Source organism: Drosophila rhopaloa, unplaced genomic scaffold (genome assembly GCF_018152115.1).
Source record: "Drosophila rhopaloa isolate 14029-0021.01 unplaced genomic scaffold, ASM1815211v1 contig_163, whole genome shotgun sequence".
In the NCBI taxonomy this organism is placed as follows: domain Eukaryota; kingdom Metazoa; phylum Arthropoda; class Insecta; order Diptera; family Drosophilidae; genus Drosophila; species Drosophila rhopaloa.
The window spans coordinates 13,413,644-13,434,362 of NW_025335043.1; the positions used below are offsets into that span (position 1 = coordinate 13,413,644).

At 49.0% G+C, this 20,719-nt stretch overlaps 5 protein-coding genes across 6 annotated transcripts; 2 read left to right on the plus strand and 3 right to left on the minus strand.

Moving 5' to 3' along the window:
- The first annotated feature begins 4 nt into the window (after positions 1–4).
- Positions 5–1,461, plus strand: LOC108039935 (DNA polymerase delta subunit 2). The gene has a single exon (XM_017117115.2). It carries the CDS (start codon positions 122–124, stop codon positions 1,415–1,417), a length of 1,296 nt encoding a protein of 431 aa, XP_016972604.1. The 5' UTR covers positions 5–121; the 3' UTR covers positions 1,418–1,461.
- On the minus strand, positions 1,447–1,846 carry LOC108039937 (U6 snRNA-associated Sm-like protein LSm8). Its single transcript, XM_017117117.2, has one exon. The coding sequence runs from the start codon at positions 1,768–1,770 to the stop codon at positions 1,483–1,485; it is 288 nt and encodes a 95-aa protein (XP_016972606.1). The 5' UTR covers positions 1,771–1,846; the 3' UTR covers positions 1,447–1,482.
- Positions 1,847–1,876: 30 nt separating this feature from the next.
- LOC108039936 (39S ribosomal protein L46, mitochondrial) lies at positions 1,877–2,783 on the plus strand. Its single transcript, XM_017117116.2, has one exon. The coding sequence runs from the start codon at positions 1,955–1,957 to the stop codon at positions 2,729–2,731; it is 777 nt and encodes a 258-aa protein (XP_016972605.1). The 5' UTR covers positions 1,877–1,954; the 3' UTR covers positions 2,732–2,783.
- Positions 2,784–3,073: 290 nt separating this feature from the next.
- On the minus strand, positions 3,074–13,827 carry LOC108039930 (spectrin alpha chain). Of its 2 annotated transcripts, XM_017117110.1 has the most exons (6): positions 9,809–13,827; positions 6,363–8,286; positions 5,689–6,292; positions 5,476–5,505; positions 3,983–4,583; positions 3,074–3,916 (listed from the first exon to the last, which is right to left on the minus strand). In XM_017117110.1, exons 1-6 carry the CDS (start codon positions 13,796–13,798, stop codon positions 3,788–3,790), a joined length of 7,278 nt encoding a protein of 2,425 aa, XP_016972599.1. In that variant the 5' UTR covers positions 13,799–13,827; the 3' UTR covers positions 3,074–3,787. The 2 variants fall into 2 exon arrangements, with proteins under 2 accessions (XP_016972599.1, XP_016972600.1); XM_017117111.1 differs by lacking the exon at positions 5,476–5,505.
- Positions 13,828–14,502: 675 nt separating this feature from the next.
- LOC108039932 (protein disks lost) lies at positions 14,503–20,447 on the minus strand. Its single transcript, XM_017117112.2, has 2 exons — positions 20,339–20,447; positions 14,503–18,527 (listed from the first exon to the last, which is right to left on the minus strand). The coding sequence occupies exon 2, from the start codon at positions 18,404–18,406 to the stop codon at positions 14,714–14,716; it is 3,693 nt and encodes a 1,230-aa protein (XP_016972601.1). The 5' UTR covers positions 18,407–18,527; positions 20,339–20,447; the 3' UTR covers positions 14,503–14,713.
- Positions 20,448–20,719: the final 272 nt, after the last annotated feature.

Here is a 20,719-nt window from a genome sequence, read left to right on the forward strand (position 1 = left end):
CACAGTAAGAACTAGATAGCAGTTATCTATAGCCAATCTTTACCGTACCAAATTGGCGCTCAAAAATAAATAAGCGTCTTGAAAGATTACTGAGTTTTAACGTTAAAATATCTCCGGAAACATGACCAACCGCCATGAGACCAAGTACGAAAACCTAAGCAGCCACTTCCGGCTGAAGGGACACGATTACCAGAAGCAGTTCTGCCACCTTTATGCCCATCGTCTGGCGGAGATGACGCGCCTCCTTACGCCGCTGGCACAGAAGAAGTGGGGCAACAAGGAGTCCATCAAGAAGCTGTGCGAGCTTCGCGGTGAGCAGGACGTCCACTGTATCCTTATTGGCACCATCTACAAGCACCAGGCGCACAAGCCAAGCATCCTGCGGGACATATCCGAGGAGAACCAATTGGCCCCACAGCCGCCTCGACAGAATTATTCCGAGCCGGAGGACAAGATTGTGCTAGAGGATGAGCTGCAGCGGGTGCGTCTGCAGGGCGAGGTGAAGAGGGAGCTCATGGCCACTGGAGTTGTGTGCGCTGCCCTCGGAGGAACCGACAGCGAAGGATTCTTCAACGTGGAGGACATTCTCTTCTACGAGAGTGGACCCCAGAAGCCGCTGGCTACGACTAAAAAGAGCCGCCTGCTGGTGCTCGTCTCGGGATTAGACCAACTGCAGTCACACAACTTTGTGGAGGCCCTGAATCTCTTCCAGTACTGGCTGGCGGGAAGTCTGGGAAATGGCAAGGAAGCTGGCGCCATGGTGCGTCTCATTGTGGCTGGAAACTCGGTGAGAGCTAGTGCCATGGCCCATGTGCCTACTCTTCAGGTGGCCCGCACCCAGGCGAATGCCAACGATACCGTCCAGGCTGTAACCCAATTGGACCAGTGGTTCGCATCGTGGGCTCGCAGTCTGCCCGTGGACATAATGCCGGGAGCCTACGACCCGGCCAACTTTATGCTACCCCAGCAGCCGTTCCACAAGTGCATGTTTCCGCAGGCCGCCCAACTGGCCTCCTTTCAGGCTGTGACCAATCCGTATAATTGTAGGTTGGACGATGCCTTCGTCGTGGGAAGCTCTGGCCAAAATGTCTCTGATTTGCTGCGCAGCACTTCGCTGGACTCCGCCTTGGAGGCTCTTCGTTGCACCCTCACCTGGGGACACATTGCACCCACCGCTCCGGACACACTGGCCTGCTATCCGTACATCGACAGCGATCCCTTCATCCTGCGCGAGTGTCCGCACGTGTACTTTGCCGGTAACTGCGAGTCCTTCGAAACGGCCCTGCACGAGGGATCCCAAGGCAAGCGGACCCGTCTTGTGTGCGTGCCCAAATTCAGCCGGACGCAGAGCGTGGCCGTGGTGGACCTGGACACGTTGGAGTGCCGCCAAGTCAACTTTAGTGCGGATGCCGAATAAAAGATACAATTAGCATTAATAATACACCGTTTTAGTCTTGAGAATCACTGGTTTTATTTGCTATCCTAGTGCACCACTGGTCCCAGCGGTTCGCCCCTGATGTTGGCCAGATCCAGGCGGGAGTCGACGGTCTCGTCTATCAGCCCGATCACGGCGATGTTGTCCCCGCGGATGATGTGCAGACCCAGGACGATCTGCTCGATGCCGGAAGTCGTAGAGAAGACGCGCTCATGGCACTCGTCGATGATGATGTTGATGGTCTGGTCGAATCCTTTCAGTGTCCCGATAAAGTTCCGTCCATCCGCCGTGATGATGGACACTGTGTGGTTGATGTACGACTCCAAACCGGACATTTTGGTCAGTCTTTCCGTATGGTTTCGTCCAGCAGCAACAAATAAATACGAATTGTGAAAACGTTTGCGACGCGCTCTCCGATAACGATAACACATCCGCAGCACAGCTGTTCCGGCTCTAGTGCTCATGTAATCGGTGGCAGATTCTTTTATTTTCCTCAAAAATTCAATAAAATTGTCGAAAATGCTGCGTCGCCTGGTGCAAGTTGGTGTCCGGGAGCTGAGCAGAAGCCAATCCACTGTCGCTTCCCCGGAGAAATGGGACCTGTACGCCGGCGTGCTCGTTGAGCGGCTGCCTGTGGTCTCCAAGTCCCTCAATCCTCTCGAGAAACAGTTTCAGGACATGCTGTGGAGCGTGGAGTATGAGAACAGCTTGAAATCCAACCACGAGCTGAAGCACGAGCGGGAGATTGTCCACGCGGAGCTGATCAAGCAGGGCAAGACGCAGGTGGATATGGAGGACAGTGGCGCCAAGCAGACGGCGCAGGACTTGAAAGATGCCTACATCGAGGAGCTGAAGAAGTTCCAGCTCGGAGAGCGCACCACGACCGATGATAAGGCCAACAAGACAAGCTCCACGGACCGCTGCCTGGAGGACACGCTCTACCTCCTCGTCCAGCAGAAGCTCGGCCAACAGGAGCACCTGATCCTGCCACAGGGGAAGCGGGAGGAGGGTGAATCGATGCGCCAGACCGCGGAAAGGGTGCTCCGCGAGCAGTGCGGCCAGGAGCTGCAGGTGCTCTTCTACGGCAACGCCCCCGTGGGTTTCCACAAGTACAAGTATCCCAGCAACCAACGGACGCAGAGCGTCGGAGCCAAGGTGTTCTTCTATAGGGCATCCCTGCGATCTGGCCAGGTGGCAGAGAAGCTAGCCAAGTTTGAGTGGCTGCCCAAGGAGTCGCTCAATGGCAAGCTGACCAATGCTGCTTATGCGGAAAGTGTTAACAAGTTCTTGTTGTAATCGTAATTGTTAAATCGGTTTTGATATCTAACGAATAAATATAAATACCAGACGTTTACCGGTGTATAGTTTTTCTTAATCAAAGAATGCTAAATATTTAAATTCGTTTTATTACTTTTTACTAACTGCAAATTAAGAAAGGTTATAACACTTTGAGATCTCTTTTCTAGAAAGTCATTTTTGAAAATTTTAAACTTGAAAGGCACAAACAATTAATTCAAAATAATAATATATAAATATCACATACAAATATCCAAAAGTAGATCCAAAATTTTGGGCAAATTAATATAAATAAATTATAACCAGTTATCCCTCCAAATCCCGATAGAACACATTTCACTCTTAACATTTTTAGACATGCAGCAATATATTTATTTTTGCAATTCACGGATTGTAAATATACGTTCAATACAGAGTCAAATATTTATTGTTTTGTTTTTCTTTTTTTGCTTTTGAAAAAGTTTACTACTTTCGTTTCGAATACACGTAGAAACTGGAAAAACACAAAGGCTGGATATTATGTATTTTGGGTAGCAATAGTATCTTAAACTTTTTGATATTTCAATTGTATTTATGCTCGTTACAAGTTACAGACATTCAGTATAGAAAATGTGAGTTGCTTGATTACTGGAAGCTAAGCTTTTTATCTGCTCTTCGGGCGCATGTTTTTCGCGGGCGTTGGCTCAGATTACTTTGATTATATCCTCGATATTTATCTTCTTCGGCGACCTGACGCGTTGCCAATCTTCTAACTGAAACGTCCAAATTTAAGATACTTTTAAAGGGGTGTTGTTAAATAAATGCAAAAACTACAAATGGTTCGTAGACTTGTTGATAAATATGTATTGCAAAGTGCTATTGTTGATTTTAGGTTCATTGTGGCATAGGTTCTTAAATAAGCATTAAACTGTTTGACTTATAGACTAAATTATCGAAAATAATGGTGTAAATATATATTTTTGTTTCCTTTTTTTTGCGTTTTGTTGGTTTTTAGAAATATATTTTAAATTGTAAGACATATGCTCAGGCGCCACTAAACAAGACCAGGCAGGCTCTTTAGTTCTGGAAAAGCGTTCGCGTAAAGTCTATGTAGTCCAGAGCATCCTTGATGGGCTGGCCGGAGCGGGGTTCCGAGAAGGGTTTCATGCGCTGCACACAGTAGTCCGCCATGTCCTTGGTGAGGTTCTGTGGTTGGAAATACAACGTGTTAGCAATGGTTATAGTTATGATATCTATTAATGATAAACTTACGCAGTAGAGCTCCTCTTTGGTGACGTAGGGGCGGTCGGCGGCGGTGATGGCGCGGAAGGCATTCTCGATCTCCTCGTAGGACTGCACATTCTCCGTCTCCTTGGAGATCATGAACGCAATATATTCCTGCAGGGAGACGTAGCCATCGCGGTTGGGATCGACCACATCGAGGATAGCCTCGAACTCCGGGTCGGGCTGTCCCTCCTCCACCATGGGCAGGTCGTAGCCGAGGGCGCGCAGGCAGGACTTGAACTCCTGGTGGTTGAGCTTGCCGCTCTTGTCCTTGTCAAAGTGCTTGAACATCATCGAGAACTCCTTGAGCGAGTCCTCGGAGACGCCCGAGTGGTTGCGTGCCTGGATCTGCTGCTCCAGGTTGTGCTGCATGCGCATGGAAAGCTGGTCGAGCTGATCCCATTGCTGGGCCAGGCCCACCGTCGAGTGCTCCGTGTAGCGGTTGTCCAGGATCAGATGCTCCTCCAGCAGGGCTCCCAGCTCCTCGATCTTCTTGAGGTCAACACGTCGGGCGCGCACCTCAGTGGCCTTGACGCGAAGTGCCTCCAGTTGCTGTTCCAGGGAACCGGAGCCTTCCATCATGGACGTTCTGTGGGATTGCGTGGATTGGCGATGTTGAGAGTTGGCAGATAAATGAGCGTTCGTTAGTAGGGCACAATATCGAGTTAGGTCTCAAACAAATCGGAACGATACAATGATATAATGCATAAGAAAAGCAAATCTTGTTAGAGGTCTGTTACGGGCAGCGAATATTATTTTCTGAATTCGGGCTTGCAACTAGTTTGTCTTCCCATTGTTTTTGGTTTGTACATATTTACAGGTGTCTGTGGGAATTTAGCGGGGCTCAGGTGTATTAATCTGGGTCGGTTTTAGTGTTGAGATTGGTTGTTCTTTGAGTTCAGCAACTAATAAAGACAAAAGTTGTCTAATTGCTAGAAGCGAGTTAAAATAAGAAATAGCGCCAAAGGAACGTTCAAATTGTAATTGTAAAAAGCTACTAGATTTGGTTAACTCTTCGATTAAACAGAAGAAATATGAAAATAATTTAAATTGCTCGATTTCTACTTATTTCTGTATGCTACAACAGTATTTTGCTCTCGATTCGCATGCTAAAGAGTTTAGTTTAGTTTCGTTAATTTTGAAAAGGTTGAGGTGAGACCAAAAGAATAATGGAGAATCGGAACAGAACGTTGACAATATACACTCTAATCGGGTGGGTCGGTGCTCTCGCTAATGCCACTAACTAAAACTAGGCCTTAGTCGTCGTTGTTCGATCTTATCAGTGTGGATATATACGAGTATTTACAAGCGCTTAGCACGAGGCGCTAAAGCCAGAGTTACGGAGAACAAAGTTATTCCCAAGGGTTAGTGGAGGCGCAGCGTGATTGGGAGCTCGGCTCCAACGCGAGTTAAGGAACCAAAAAAGATCACAACAGAAAATAACAGTTCAAACGCAGTATCAAGCCTGCTCGCTTAATTACCCTTGACGGTTATAACCCAGCATATAATATCTAGAAAATAGAATGGATCTTTCAGTTACGTATTTCATGGGGGAAGAGAGTCGAGACCTCAAGACTTGTTTTCGGATTTGTGTGGGTTGGTGGGATGGGTACATGGATTCGATCCAAAAAAACCAACACCCGTCTGGATTGAGTAACCCCCCCTCTGCTGGCGGAATCCCGAGCCCCACTCACCTTGTCTCAGTCAGCCACTGGTGGAAGAGATTAGCGTGCTTGGCGAATTCCTTGCGCAGCTTGTCGTTCTCCTCCTGCCGCTTGGCCTCCTTGGCAAGTTCGCCATCGCGTTCCTCTATGATCTTTTGCAGGTTACGCCAGGTCTCCTCAAGAGCTTCCATGGTGAACCACGTGTAGGGATTGGGTCCAACATTAAAGCTCTTGATCTTCTGGTCGAGTGCTGCCAATGCCTTGAAGTCAGCTTCGGCCGACGACAGAGACGCCTGGAATTGGGCATGGGCGTCGCGCAGGGCGCGGATTTCTTCGATCGAATTGCAGCGAACAGGATCTGTGAGATCCTCCTCGGCATTTTCGAACCAAGAATTGAAGGCCGAAGCTTTCTTGGCAAATGTCAAGTAGAGTTCCTCGATCTGGCGGAACTGCTCCTGCATGGCCAGCAGTCGCTGTTTGCGCGTGTCGGAGGCGTCGCGCAGCTTCTGCCACCTGGCAATTACGTCTCCGTGCCGCTTCAGGATCGCCGGCGACTGGGCGTGACTGGCGTTGATCAGTTGGTCCTTCAGTGCCGTGATGTTGTGAATACCCTCCTGCTCGAAGGCGTTGAGACCTGGAGAAAGGAGACCCAAGTGAATTAATAAAATCCAAATAAAATGTAGGATTAAGTATTTCTTTCTTACCTGCATCGAATGTCTCCTGCTTGGTCAACAGCGTCTGCACGGTGGACAGATCACGTCCGAACTCATCGGAGCGCACATAGTTCTCCTTGTCGTCGATCCAGCTCTCGACCACATCGGCCTTCCACATGAACTGCAGATAGGCCGAGTTGTCCAGCAGGGCTCCCTTGCGGCGGGCGGCCAGGGCGGACAGGTTGTCCAGTTTGTGGCGCAGTTGGGTGCAGCGCTGGGCAATGGACTCACCATGGTGGTTCTTGGCCTCCACCAGCTCGCTACCCTGGTCGCAAATCAAAGAGCAGCGGTCCTTGTGGGCAGTGAAGTCCGTTTCGAAGGCGTCGTGCTTCTTCAACAAACCCTGGACGGCGGCCATTGAGTCGCCGTAGTCCTCGACGGACAGCAGTTGCTGCTTCTCGGTGATCCAGGCCTCCTCCTCCTCCACCTGGGCAAGGAACTGCTGGTACGTCAGCGACTCATCCAGCTTCTGGCCACGAGTGGCGGCCAGGTTCTTAAGCTCGGCCCAGGCCTGGTTGAGGGCCTTCAGGCGCTGCTCGATCTCCGGCACACCGAGATTGGACACGTCCATTAGCTTCTCGCCAGCCTCCTGCACAGCTTGAATGGCCGGCTCGTGGGAGGCCAACTCGGCCTCCAGCCGCTTGTGCTTCTTCTTGAGGTTCTGGACGCCGGTCAGATCGCGACCATAGTCGTCGGAGCCAACCAGCAGCTTCTTCTCCTTGATCCAGCTCTCCTCGTCGGCGATGTCGCGGAAGAACTGGTGCAGGGTCAGGGCCTCGTTAAGACGGGCCTGGCGATGGGCCGCCAGGTTGCAGATGCGCTCGTAGCGCTCATTAATGCTCTGGCGCTTCTCCTGGATGCCGGCAGTGTCGAACTGGCCGCTCTCCACCAAGGAATCGGCCTGGTTGTTCATGTCCTTGATGCGGTCTTCGTGCGCCACGATATCCGCCTCGACCAACTGATGCTTCTTCATGAGGTTTTGGACAGAGGCCAAATCCTTACCAGAATCCTCAGTGGTCAACAGACTCTCGACCTCGCCCAACCAGAAGTCCAAATCCTTGACAGCAGCGATATAGGTGCGCTGCTTGTTCGCCTCCTTCAGCTTAAGCGACTTCTCGGTAGTCTTGTGGGTCAGGTACTCCCACTGATCGGCGATCTGTGTCAGCCGCTTCTGCACCGCGTCCTCCGACCCGCTGCACTGCTTTTTGTCGATCAGGTTGCCGCCCATGGCCAGCACGCTCTGGATGCGGTCAGCGTTGGCCGCCAGCTCCGCCTCGAAGGCCTGGTGCTTCTGGTGCTTCGACTGGATGTTGGCCGGATCCTTGTAGCTCTCTTCGGTGGCCAGCTGCAGCTTCTCGGCGATCCAGTTCTCAATCTCATCGGCATCGCGCGAGAACTGCTGCAACGTCTGCTCGTCTCCCAGCCTGGATCGCTTCTCGATCAGGCCATCCTTGAGGTGACGCCAGCGCTCCAGCACCTGCTTGCGCTTCTCGTCCACCAAATTGGAGGCGTAGTGGTTTTGGGCGATCAACTGATCGGCCACCGTCTGCAGGGCCGCAATCTTCTGCTCGTGCCCGTTGATGGCCTTGTCGAAGTCCTCGTGCTTCTTGATCAGCGCCTCCACATTGCCGCCGGCATTGGCATCATCCTCTGCATTAAGGAAAGCCTCGCGGGCCGACATCCAGGACTCGGCCAACTCACAGTCGCGCATGTACAGCTGCAGATCCAAGTTCTGCTCCAGCTGCAGACGACGCTCGGTCCAGGCCTTCTCCAGATCCTCACGTGCCTTGGCCAGATCCTCGATCTTCTCCTTGATTTCCGGCGAGGCATAGTGGTTGGCCTGCAGCAGCTCGTTTCCGAACTGCTCGAAGGCGCCGAAGGTTCCAGCGCGAGCATCGATCTCCGTGCGGTGTTCCTGTGAAAATTCGTGGAAACATCGGATTAGTTTGGGTCATGGTTCTTGGATTGGAAACGCCGGGTTAGAACAACATTGCAACGCTGGTTGGTTTGCCGCTGAGGATTGATTGCTGCAGCGTCGAATTAGTCAAAAGTAACAAACGAGGAACGAAGTTAAACTGAACAATTCGGTGGATAAACTGGGTGAAATGTGAACGGAGCATGGATGTTCGATGACGATGAAAAGATTGTAGAAAGCACTGTAATTTGATTTATTTATACAAGTGTATAGGGCATAGATGTTGTGGGTATAACAGATTTTAGTGTTGATATAATTCAATAATTTTTTGAAAATCAATCTTAATGAATTACTCAAAAATTGGTTAGGATAACGGATTGTTATTCCGTTTACGTAATATGATAATTTTGTTTGTGACATTATAAAGAAGTCCGAATTTTATATAATTCTTTTAAGAAGGTATGTAATAAAAAGTTTACATTGTAAACCTTATCCAGCCATTGAGAAATCAGAGTCAAGTGTGAAAAATGGTTAATGTTGATGACGGCCCGATATGTGTAAGCAATATTAGATTAGATAACAAGAAACCTGTAGGGTTACTAAAAGAACAATATGTGTGTGTAAGGAGAAGCTAAAGCCGTAGATATGGTGTGATATTTGTACATGAAAGGGTATTCACACTGATCGAAATAAAGATAAACAAGTACCCTCTGATATAATGTTTTGGAATGGATGATACGAGTATGTTCTGATCAAAGGCGAGCACACACATAAACACAACGAAACACGGATCTGGAGTGGTGGTGGTTAGCGAAGGATCTACCTCGTCGCCGGATGGAGATGCGATGCTGATGGTCGAGGCGAAGGCGCCAGGAGCCGAGCTGCTGCCCACTGTGAACTCAATCTCGGCACGGCGTGCCTGTGATTGTTATCGTATTGTTTGATTGATTTTTTTTGGGGATTGGAATGCAGAAACACAACCATGATGGGGATTTGGATGTTGTCATGAACCATGAACCGTTGTAGTTGTCGTTGTCGATTGTTTGTTGTTCGTTTATGACATGACACGAACCAAAGAATAAAAAACAAAACCATAAAGACAATATATAGTCGAGAGGTGTAAAATATGAAGGATAAATCAGTCTGCAGTTTAAAGAATGTTAATGTTTATAGGGAATATAAAAAAATCGTATAACCGAGATGGTTCTCACTTTCTTTTTACGTTTGTCAATGATAATAAAGAATCAATTACGAAAAAATCTTAGATAATTATAAATATTACACTTTTCTTTGTTTTCTTAATTTGTGTTACCAATTCTCAATTTCTAAAAAAATAAACCAGACTGATAAAAAGTTAAGAAAGGTTCAGATTCAAATAAAAAGTAAAAACATTGAAAACTCCAATATTTTTTTCCTTCTAAGGAAACGTTGTCTCTTACAAATTTCTTCAGAAAGTGAACACCAAAACACAAAATTCAAAAAGATCCTAGTTATTTAGATGTATACTAATCGAAATTCTCACCTGATGACGTTCGATCAGAGCCTCGGCTCCGGTGACATCGTTGGCCAGCTCGTCGGAGGTGACCAGGCTCATCATCGAGTTGATCCAGGCCAGCAGATCGCGGTAGTCGCTGAGGAAGCGCTGCAGATCATACGAGTCCAAAAGCTTTTCCTTGCGGGCGGTCGACTTGGTGATGATCTGGTCCCACATCTCGTTAATCTCCTTCTGCTTGGCGTACGTCTGCTCAGCGGTGTCCGGGTGCGACTGCATCAGCCTGTTGGCGGTCTCGTCCAGCTGGCGGATCTTATCCCGCAAGGCAGCCAAATCACGTTCCACACCTTCGTGCTTGCGCTGAAGGGTCTGAACACTGCGCAAGTCCTTGCCCAAATCGTCGTTGTTCAGGGCATTGGCCTTCTCGGTAATCCAATCCTTGGTCTCATCGATGTCACGGTGGAATCGCTGCACCTCGTGGGCGGAACCAAGCTGGCTGGCCTTTTCGGCGGTCAGTGTCTGCAGGTTGTTCCACTTCTCGTTCAGGTCTTGCATCTGGGTCTGGATCTTCAGGGCGGCCTCCGTTTGACCCAGGGAAGTCAGCTGCACGGCAATCTCGTTCATGTTGGCGAGTCGCACCTCGTTGGCCTTCAGGTCATCGTTGAAGTCGTCAAACTTCTTCTGGAGCACCTCCACCTCCTCCAGATCCTCTCCCACAACATCGGCGATCTGGGCGTGGTTCTCCTTGTCCCGGATCCACTGGGCCAAGTCGGCAGCCTCACGCACAAGGACGTAGGCCTTCACGGTCTCATTCAGCTTGTTTTGACGCTCGCGGGCGAGGGCCAACAGGTTGTCGTACTGCGAGTTGATCTGGTTCTGGCGCTTGGCAATCGAATGGTTGTCCACCAGGTTCTGCTGCGAAGCGCTCAATCCGGCCTCGATCTTCTTGATGTAGGCAGCTGGGACGAAGCCCTGGCGATCGTTGACCTCAACCTTCCACCAGTCCTTGTTGTTCGAGTTCAGCAGGGTCAGAACATCGCCCTTCTTCATGGAGACCTCACGAGGGGATTTCTCCGTGTAGTCGTAAAGGGCAACCACGCACTCCTTGCCAGTAATGTCCACAACGGGCGTCTCCTGCTGGCGACAGTTCTTGGCCTGCTCCTGCAACCCCTGGATGGTGTTGCCAAAGGCCTCCAGATCGGAGACCAAAGCCTCGTGCTTCTTGAGGAGAGCCTCCGAAGAATCCTCGTCCTTGCCGTAGTCGCTGCCCGTGGCAATCGGTTCCTTTTCGCGCATCCACGACTCCGCCTCGTTGGCATCGGCAAAGTACTGGTGAGCCTGCAGAGAGTCGTCCAAATCCTGTTTGCGTTGACTGGACTTCTCCTTGAGCGTGTTCCACTGCTCCTGGAGAGCCTCCAAGCGCTGGCGGATATCGTCGCTGGCGAAGGGCTGATCCTTCAGCATGTTCTCGCCCGAGCTGATCACATTCAAAAGCCTGGCCTCATGGTTGTTGATCTCGGCCAGCACGGCCTGGTGCTTCTTGATCAGGTTCTGCACACCAATCAAGTCGCGACCGCGGTTCGTGGATGCGGCAATGGGTTCCTTCTCGCGGATCCAGGCAGCCTCGTCCTCCAAATCGCGGAAGAGCTGTTGCACCTGGAGGGAATCCAGCAGATGCTGCTTCCTTTCGCCCATGGGGGCGGCCAAGGCGGCATAGCGGGCCGAGAGATTGCCCTCCTTGTTGCGGATATTGTCCGCATCAAAGTGGCCTGATTCGATGAACTTGTTAGCCGCCACCTTGATGCTCTCAATGCGATCCTGGTGGGCCATCACATCGGCTTCCAGCAGGGCGTGCTTCTTTTGCAGATTCTGGACGGAGGTCAGGTCCTTGCCGTGATCCTCTGAAAGCAGCTGTCCCTCGATCTCGCTTAACCACAGCTCGATGTCCTCGATGGTGCGGTTGAACTGCTGCTGCTGACAGGCCTCGTTCAGCTTGGTTCCCTTCTTGTCCGAAGCCTGGACCAGGGTCTCCCACAGCACCACGATCTCTTGCATCCGGGTGTTGATCTGATCGGCGGCATAGTGCTGCTTCTCAATCAGTTCGGTGCCCACGTTGGTGATGTCCTCAATGCGCGACTTATTGGCATTCAGCTCGTGCTCGAAGTTCTGGTGCTTTTGCATCTTGCCGTTCAGGTTGGTGGGATCCAGGTAGCTGTCATCAGTAGCGAACTTTAGCTTCTCGCTGATCCAGCCCTTGGTCTCGTCACAATCGCGCTCGAACTGCTGATAGCGGTTTGAGTCTTCCAGCAACTGGCGACGCTTAGACGACTTCTCCTGGAGGGCAGCTCGTCGGGCAAGGAGCATCTGGCGACGCTGGGCCACATCATCGGCGGCATAGTGCTGGCCATCGATAAGTTTGGTGGCAAAGATATCCAGGGCCTTAATCTTCTCCTCCTGGGCGGCCAGACTCTTCTCAAAGTCCTCGTGCTTCTTAATCAGCGCCTCCACCGAGTCAAGGGAATCGCCAAGATCCTCATTGGCCAAAAAGGCTTCCTGCTTGGCCATCCAGGTGTCTGCCTGCTCCGTATCACGGTAGAACAGCTGCAGATCCATGCACTGCTCGTACAGGATGCGACGATCCTCCCACAGCGACAGCAGAGAGCTCTTGTCGTTCTCCAAAGCAGCCAGCTTCTCCTGGATTTCGGCGGCGGCATAGTGTTCACGCTCCAGCAGCTTCTGTCCGGATTCGGTGGTCAGCTTGAAGCTGTCCTCGCGGGCATCAATCTCACCCTTGTGCTCCTGGTGGCGTTCCAAAAGCGCCTCTGCTCCAGCCACATCCTTTGCCAGCTCATCGGCCGAGATAATGGCCTTCATGCCATTGATCCAGGACACCAGGTCCCGGAAGTCGGCGAGGAAACGGTGCAGGTAGTAGGATTCATCCAACTTCTGCTTGCGCTCGCGGGCCTTGGTGGTGAGACTCTGCCAGTAGTTGGCAATCTCGGCCTGCTTGTCGCGGATCTGGTCACTGTGGTCGGCGTGGATGGAACACAGGCGCTGGGCCTCGGCTCCTAGGGTGGAAACCTTATCCTCCAGTGCGGCCAAGTCACGCTCAACACCTTCGTGTTTACGCTGCAGCGCCTGAACACTGGCCAAATCCCGGCCATAGTCATCGGAGGACAGCACCACATCCTTTTCGGCAATCCAGGCGACTGTCTCGTCGGCATCGCGATTGAAACGCTGGATTTCGTGGGCACCAAAGAGCTTCTCCTGGCGCACAATGGCCAACTGCTTCAGTCGCTGCCAAGCCTCGTTTAATTCCTCCTTGCGCTTGGTGATCGTGTCACGCTCTGGATGGCCATCCTGTACCAACTTGTCAGCCAACTGGTTGACCTCGGTGACGCGGTACTCCTGCGAAGCCATGTCCTTCTGGAACTCATCGAATTTGCGCTGCAAAACCTCAACATGCTCCAGATCCTGACCAAACTCGTCGGCGGTGACAAAGGTCTCCTTGTCCTTGATCCAGAACATGACCTCCTCGCACTGACGAAGGAACTGCACCAAAACGAGGGCCTGCTGCAGCTTTAGACCCTTCTCGGCCAGGCGGCTGAGGAGCAGTTCCCACAGCCTGTGCAGTTCGTCGAGGCGAACCTGGATCGCCTCGGAGGCGAAGTGCTGCTGGTTGATCATCTCCTGGCCGGTGTTGTCCAGCGACACGATGGCGTTGCTGTGCGCCGACACCTCTGCCTCGAAGGCCTGGTGCTTCTGGATCTTGGCCTGCAGGTTGGTCGGATCGCGGTAGCTCTCCTCGCTGGCCGCCTGCAGCTTCTCGTGTATCCATGACTCCAGCTCGTCGGCATCGCGCTTGAAGTACTGGAAGCGGCGCGAATCCTCGAGTTTTTCACGCTTCTGACGTGTCTCGATCTTGAAGTCATTGTAGCGGGACAAAACCTGCTCACGTCGCTCTTGGATGTCCTCGACTGTCTCGAGGATCTTCACCTCTTTGGGTGTGAAGTTCTCCATTTCGCTGTTTCGTTTACTTGTCTAATTTCTTGAGTAATTCGTTCGTTTTGATATTGCAAAGCTAAAAGATTTTACGTAATTAGTATTAATTAAATTTTAAATTAATTTTCAGACATTACCTTAAGCTGCTCTAGGCGCTGCGTAGGTTTAATTTAATACTGCTGCTGGTGCTTCCTCTTCATCAAAAGTCTGACCGTGCACAACTGTAAAGGAAATGGTGGGGGAAATAATTAGTTTAATTCGGTTTAATCAGCACAAACACAACCACAGGCAGCCAATTACTTAATCGTTGGGTCATTCATAAGATTGAAAACAACATACATTCATGGAACTTAATAAAATTCAGTAGTGGTTGCAAAATTAAAATCATTAAAGTATTTTTGATATCTCTGAACTTTTTTTGAGAACAGCATTCTTATTTCATATTTTTTTTGCCATGACTTGCTTTATTTATTTATTTTTGTTTTTCGTATTATCACAATGTTTCGGAAATATAAGTTTTGAAATTTTTTTGTATAAACTTTTAGTTTAGCATAGCCAAACTATGTAAGCGATTTTATAGATTTAAAATCCTAGTGTGAAAACCATCCACAATACCCAATTTATAACACGGGCGTGTTTAGTAATGTTCGAAGAATTTTCAAAAATATTTCCTCTTCGTTGCCGACTTCCCACATCGATGATCACATCGGTTGACAACCTCGTTCCCTTTAAGTGGCCTCAACGTTTGCACAGCATAACGAAACTAAAACTGCGAAAGTGACACATTCTCTCGCTGATTAGATTCCAACAGCTATCGCTATCTTATCGGCCACATACTCTGCCCCTCATTTCCGAGTTATTTTCAGCAGACAAATACAAAAAGGAACGATTTATTCGAAACAAACGCTAAGTGACATAACCAACATTCTTAACTTAAAAACTATCCAGATCCCGCGATAAATCGGCTAGCATCTCCATAAAGAGTTGCGACTTGGCCTCGTCTTCGTGGCTTTCGCCGGAGGTGTCGTGTCCTCCAATGTCTTTCCCGGAAAGAGAGAGTTGCTGCAGTAAGTTGGAAAGGGTGCTCCACACGTTTGGCGGCCAGTTCTCGGCGAAGAGCGGCATAAAAAGTTCGTTGAGCTGATCAGCCCGCACTGCTCCCGTCTCCAACATGGATCTTAGGAGCTTCTCCAGCAACCGAAAGCTATCCGGATTGTTGCCCATCTCCTCTACAAAAGTAATGCTGAGCAGGCCCTCAAAGATTCCGGGCGAAGCCTCACTGGCCATAAATTGCGGCGACCGCCACACCAAACAGCTGGCTGAGATTACATCCTCGTCAAAAAAATTCGGTTTTCTGTTAATGAGCAACTGAAGCAGGTGTACCAATCCAGATCCAATTAGGTGATAGAAAACAGTGGGCATCTGTGGAAATAGAACCGCCTGTTGGGATTGTCGCAGCAGCGCGGTCAGATCTTCTCTGCTGCCAACATTTTCCGGCCGCAAGCTGAGGCAGTGCATCCACTGCTGCAGCTGAAAGAGTAACTCCGACAGGCTAAAGCCCACATCCGGGCTGAGTTGGAGCTCGCTGGAACCGCCACCGGCAGCTGCTGCATCCGCCTTGTTTCTATTGGAGTGACACACCTTAGTGGCTAGCTCCCGGAGGTCACCATGGTAGAAGGTGGAGTGTAGTACACTGGATTGAAGCCACTGTTGCAGCTGGGACTGAGCTTGGACGCGGATTAATTGAGCATATGTAGATCGCAGCACTGCATTGGTGCTGGCGGGCAAAAGGGCCTCCAGGGATTGACCTATGCGCCTATCTAGCATAAGCGGCACCTGGATCTTCCAGCGCTGGCAAGCATTTTCCCTGGCCTCTTGAAAGATCTGCTGCAGCATCTCATACACTTCATCTTGCTTTATAGAGCTGATCTCGTTAACCTTGGCATCCGCCGACGCCTTTGAAGGGAGCAGAATCTCCTGCTGGGCATCCTTGACCACACACTTGAAGCTGCGCTCCGTGACGAACTCAATCAATCTCCTGGTGGAGGCGTTCTGGGAGTGCAAGAAGGCATCCGCCAACTTGCGTTGCTGCTGCTCCGCGAGGGTAAGCTCGCTGGGAGCCATTGCCTCCTTAGACGTGGCGCTGCTGCTCTGCTGCAGCTGCTCTAAGCGGGTGGTTATGTATCGGAAGCGGCCACTTCTCGCCTGGCGAGATGGCGTGATACTGACCCGGAATTCTTGAAGAAAAGGACAGGCCACGGGCAAAAGTTCCTCCAGCAAGGGGGCGAAAGATTTCTCGTGGCAACGGAGCCCACTCAAGCAGAGATCCACAATCGACGAAGTGCTGCTAGCTCCGGCCTCAAGCGCCCGGTGACTGTAGTAACCATTAACCAATTGGGGCTGAGCATCCAAAAGCCAGCCAATGCAACTTCTGGCTATGAATACGGCCCCCGGTTGCAGTTTATCCACATGAATAGCGGCATACAATCCGTAGAGCAGCTCCAAGGTGGCCAGCGTGTCTGGGAGATGCAGGGTGACCAAATCCAGCATCACCAGGTATTGAACTAGCCATGGAAGCGTGATTAGCAGCTTGCCCTGGCGCATAGAGCGTTCAAGAATCTCTCGGAGATTGAAATCCGGGTGAAAGTGGCTGCGAAGTTGCAACTGTTGTGGGCAAAGATAAGGCGGCGATGGATTGCCATGCTGCGTGGTCCCACTGAAAGGCAAAACAGTCACATAGCCAAGAAACTTGGCCAGGATCAGCATATTGGCCATGCTTTGCACGCGAACGATGTAGGGTCCCTGCTGAACGGACTGCTCCTCGGCACCTACATCTTCTGCCAGTTGAAGCAGATCAAATGTGGAATCGTTGTGGCGGACTAGTTGGACATAAAGAGCCAGTTTCAGATGCACCAGAAATGCCACCGATGAACATCCGGCGATAAAGTCGCGGAAAAAGGCCTGCGAACGGGGAAACTGACCTTCCACACTAGAGTTGGAGGTCACTAGGCGCTGGGCTAGTTTATTGTGTCTGAGAGGATCCAGCTTAATGCCCAGTTCTTCTGGAGATTCAGTGGTTTCAGTGGCGGAGATCAACAGCTGACTGACAAACAATTTTGCAAAGTGCGCCATGTTTACAGGGTGATCCGATACTTTGAAGATTTCCCTTATCCGGGGCGTCAGCTCGCTGGCGAAGTTGAAAATGCGATTTAGATGGCTCACCTCCCATTGCTTAAGGGCCTTGTAAAAGAGATCCCGCTGGGTCTTAAAAGCCCCAAACTCGTTCTGCGAGGGAAAGTTGTCCCGGGAATCCTTTTCCACATGATAGTATACATTCTGTTGGGAGGAGGATGAGGTCTCCAGAGCAAAGGGAGTAGTTATCTCCGGTCTCTGCTGGCAGGACGCCTCCAGTTGCTGCATAATCCCGGGGGGCAGAAGGCTCAGTCTTTCGTTTTGAAGCAGCACCACCAAAGTCCTTTTGTCCAGCTGGAGTAACAACTTTTGCTGGTTCTCCAGCAGCTTCAAGGCAAAGTAAACGCAGTTTTTGTACTTAGTGAGCCGCTCCAAAGGCATGGAAGGATCCGACTCATCGGGTGATTGCCCAAAGTCTCGTATATTGAGCAACTGAAGTACAAAGCTCAGCTCACTCAGGACATTAGGCACTAAATTCAGGTCAAACAATAAGCTATACAATGTAGATAGCAGCTGCAATTGGTTGGTATCGCTCACATCATCCAAACTAAAGGCTTCTTCAGCAACTACCTCATCCTCCAGCGTCCTCTCCTGCTGACTGACATTCACAGGCGCCTCGCTTTTGATCTCCTGCTTGTTCAGCAATAGCGACTTTCGGGCCTCCATCTCCAGCGCTGCTCCTTGACTTCTATCAAAGATCTCGCTGCTTTGAGAGATTCGCCATAGGTTATTATCGTTGCTGAAGGAACTGGTGTCGCCAAAAGAGGAGCTGGCTGAAACATTCTTGCTGATGGTCATGGGTAAGACACGTCGGCGAGGCTTGGATTGCGGTGTAGACCCGGCTCCGGCTCCAGCTATTGAACCCGCTCCAGGGTGTTGATTCTGTTGCTGTTGCTGGGGCGTGGTCTTCTTCTTGGATCGCTGCTGACTTTGGTTGGGCGTCGTGGTCAGAAAATCGCCCAGGCAGAAGCTGTGACCTCCTCCGGCTCCTCCTCCTCCTCCACTTTTGTTGGGCGTGCTGGAAAACTGACCACCACTTCCTGGCGTGGATCTTCGGCCCTGCGGCTGCTGACGAGCCGGCGTCGTTGTCGAAGTGGAGGTTGTCTTACAGCTGCGATTGAGGAGAGAATCATTAAGCTGGTGTTGCTCCTCCAGCTCCTTGGCCACATCAGCGGGCGGTGGCTTGGGCTGACGGATGGGAGTCAGAGAATGCACGGGAGTCTCCGAATTGCGCGTGTAGAAATATCGCTTTGTGTTCTGACGCAGTGCATCCAGAAAGTAAGCGGCAAAGTCTTCCAGGTTGCAATTGCTCTGGTGGTTCCCCTTGCCTCCCTTCTTAAAGTGGGCAACGAACTTCTGCTGCAACTGGGGGCGTGGCACCTTCTCCAATTGCACAAGCAGCTGCTGCAGGTGCTTCTCTTCCGGCTTAGTCATTTCTATATCTCCTATGACTTCTGGGGGAGCATGACCTGCTCTGGTCTATTTTTTTCTGCCTCAGCTCGAGCTATTTTTGACCTTTTCTCCCTCCTTCAATCTCTCTCTCCCTTTTGTTTCCCTGCAACGGAAGAGGAGAGAAGGGAAATGTTGGCTCGGCTTTTCTGGGTTTTCGTTTTTTAATCTATTTTATTTTTAGATTTGTTTGGATGGGTTGAAGTTGCAGGATTTTGTTATTTTTTTTCATATTGACATCACTTTTTCACACACACTAAGCTAAATCAAAGTAAACGAGTAATTAAGTTTAGGCGGCGATGTCATCATCACCTTTACTAAAAGCTATAAAAGTGAAATATTGGTTAGGAAAAAGGGGGAGTCAGGATATAAGGTATTTAAGAACGATTGTTCTTGTGCCAATTATTCTAAAAGAAGTTTACAGATAGCACAGGACAGAATCTCTAAACATGGTAGACACCTACAAAAGAATCGGCATATTTTCTAAATCCTCTTGCCATGTAAATCTAAACAAAAATACATTTATTTTTAGACACCAAACAGTTTGTTTTGAAAGACGAAGAGATTTATGAGATACCCTCCGAATACAATTTATTTTAATCTGGATTACAGACATTATATTATAAATAAATAAAGATAGTTTTATACACAATATTTTAACTACGCACAAAATATCCAATTCTAATATTTCATTTTAGCAGTCTTTACTGTACACTCAACATCACATACCAAATAAGTAATTAAGATAAGCCAATCTAATAAATGTCCGGAATTTGCAACCAAATTACTTAATTTTTAGAAGGAGTTAATTGAGTCCTAAATATTTGCTAATAATGATTAGTAAAGAATGATTTAAACATAAAATATTTAATTTCTACTGGTTTAAAAGTTATTAATGTTCTCCCAATTAATAAATATTAGGAAAAGGCTTTATATACAAGAGGTCAAAAGGCGACAGACCGTGGGCAGTGACATCATTTTGGGGAGAGGGTGGGTCAAACATGCAGACAAACAAACAAACAACACACAAATACATAATTTCACGCAGGAAATTGAAATAAATAAGTGAGAGGGAGACAGAAATATACCAGGGCTTGGCAGCCATACAAAGTCGGAATACACACAAGGCAATTTAACTGTTTATCGCGGTGCCAAACAAAAACAACAACAGCTCCCCCACCTAAAAAAGAGAGCGAGAGAAAACACACACGAATAGTAAGAGGGAGAGCGATACATTAATTGAAGTGTCTATCAGAAAATAGCTGAGGATGACGTAATGCGTACGGTTTGAAATTATGAGCAATGATGGCCAAAAAAAATATGATTTGACGACTTTGGCTTACAAAAACAGAGACGGTACTGTCAAAAATGTCCCATGCAAGCAAGGGCCTTCAACAAAGTCAAGGACATTTCCCCCACCCAAAACAGGTTTTGGCAAATGTAAGGCAAACAATTTATTTTTTTTTCTTTAATCGTGTCGTACCTTAACTCTCCCTCAAACACAAACACCCAAAGAGAGAGAGAGAGAGCTCTCTCTTGCGCTTTCTCTCTGCTGAAGTTGCCGCACCACCACCTTACACACACACACAGACTTCTCTACTCCTGCATAACACACACATACATGCACAACTGGAGTACCAGATACTTTTCTTTAATTGCAATTGGAATCCAGGTTTTTTTTGTTGGCAGAATACCAAATTTGATGACTAATTAAGCACTGGCATTGGACTTTCTGCCTTTTGAATTATGGGCCAAGACTTTTCTCTCACTTTTACCCATGTTTAATTGGGTTTTCATGTCGCCTGTGAGGGTGTGGCGTTGATCCGAAAATTTTCACTTCACACGCAAACCGAATTTCAATTGCAATTTGAACCCACCTAACATTAGGAAACGGGCAAATAAGTAACGGGAACTTACACTTTGATGGCAAATCTAATAGTTCACGGTTAATTTGTTAATTAAACTATTGATTTTCAGTAGTTTTTCGTAATTTTTAAGGAGCGCTTCAATTTCACGGGAACCGCACGGTTAAGAGCACTTTTTCAATATGTCAGCCGATGGGGATGGACATGCATTAGCTTATCGATATATCGGAAGATGTACTCTAGAGGTCAACCGATACTATCGAATCGGGTTAAAAAATTTAATTTAATTTCAGAGGGTATTATAATTTATTTTTTAAATTTACTGGTCTTTCAGACATGGATTTTTTAAACAATACGAAGAAATTTATTGATGTTCGGCATTATAGATGTTAAAAAAATAATTGTTTTTCGATAGTTTACCCAAAAATTAAAT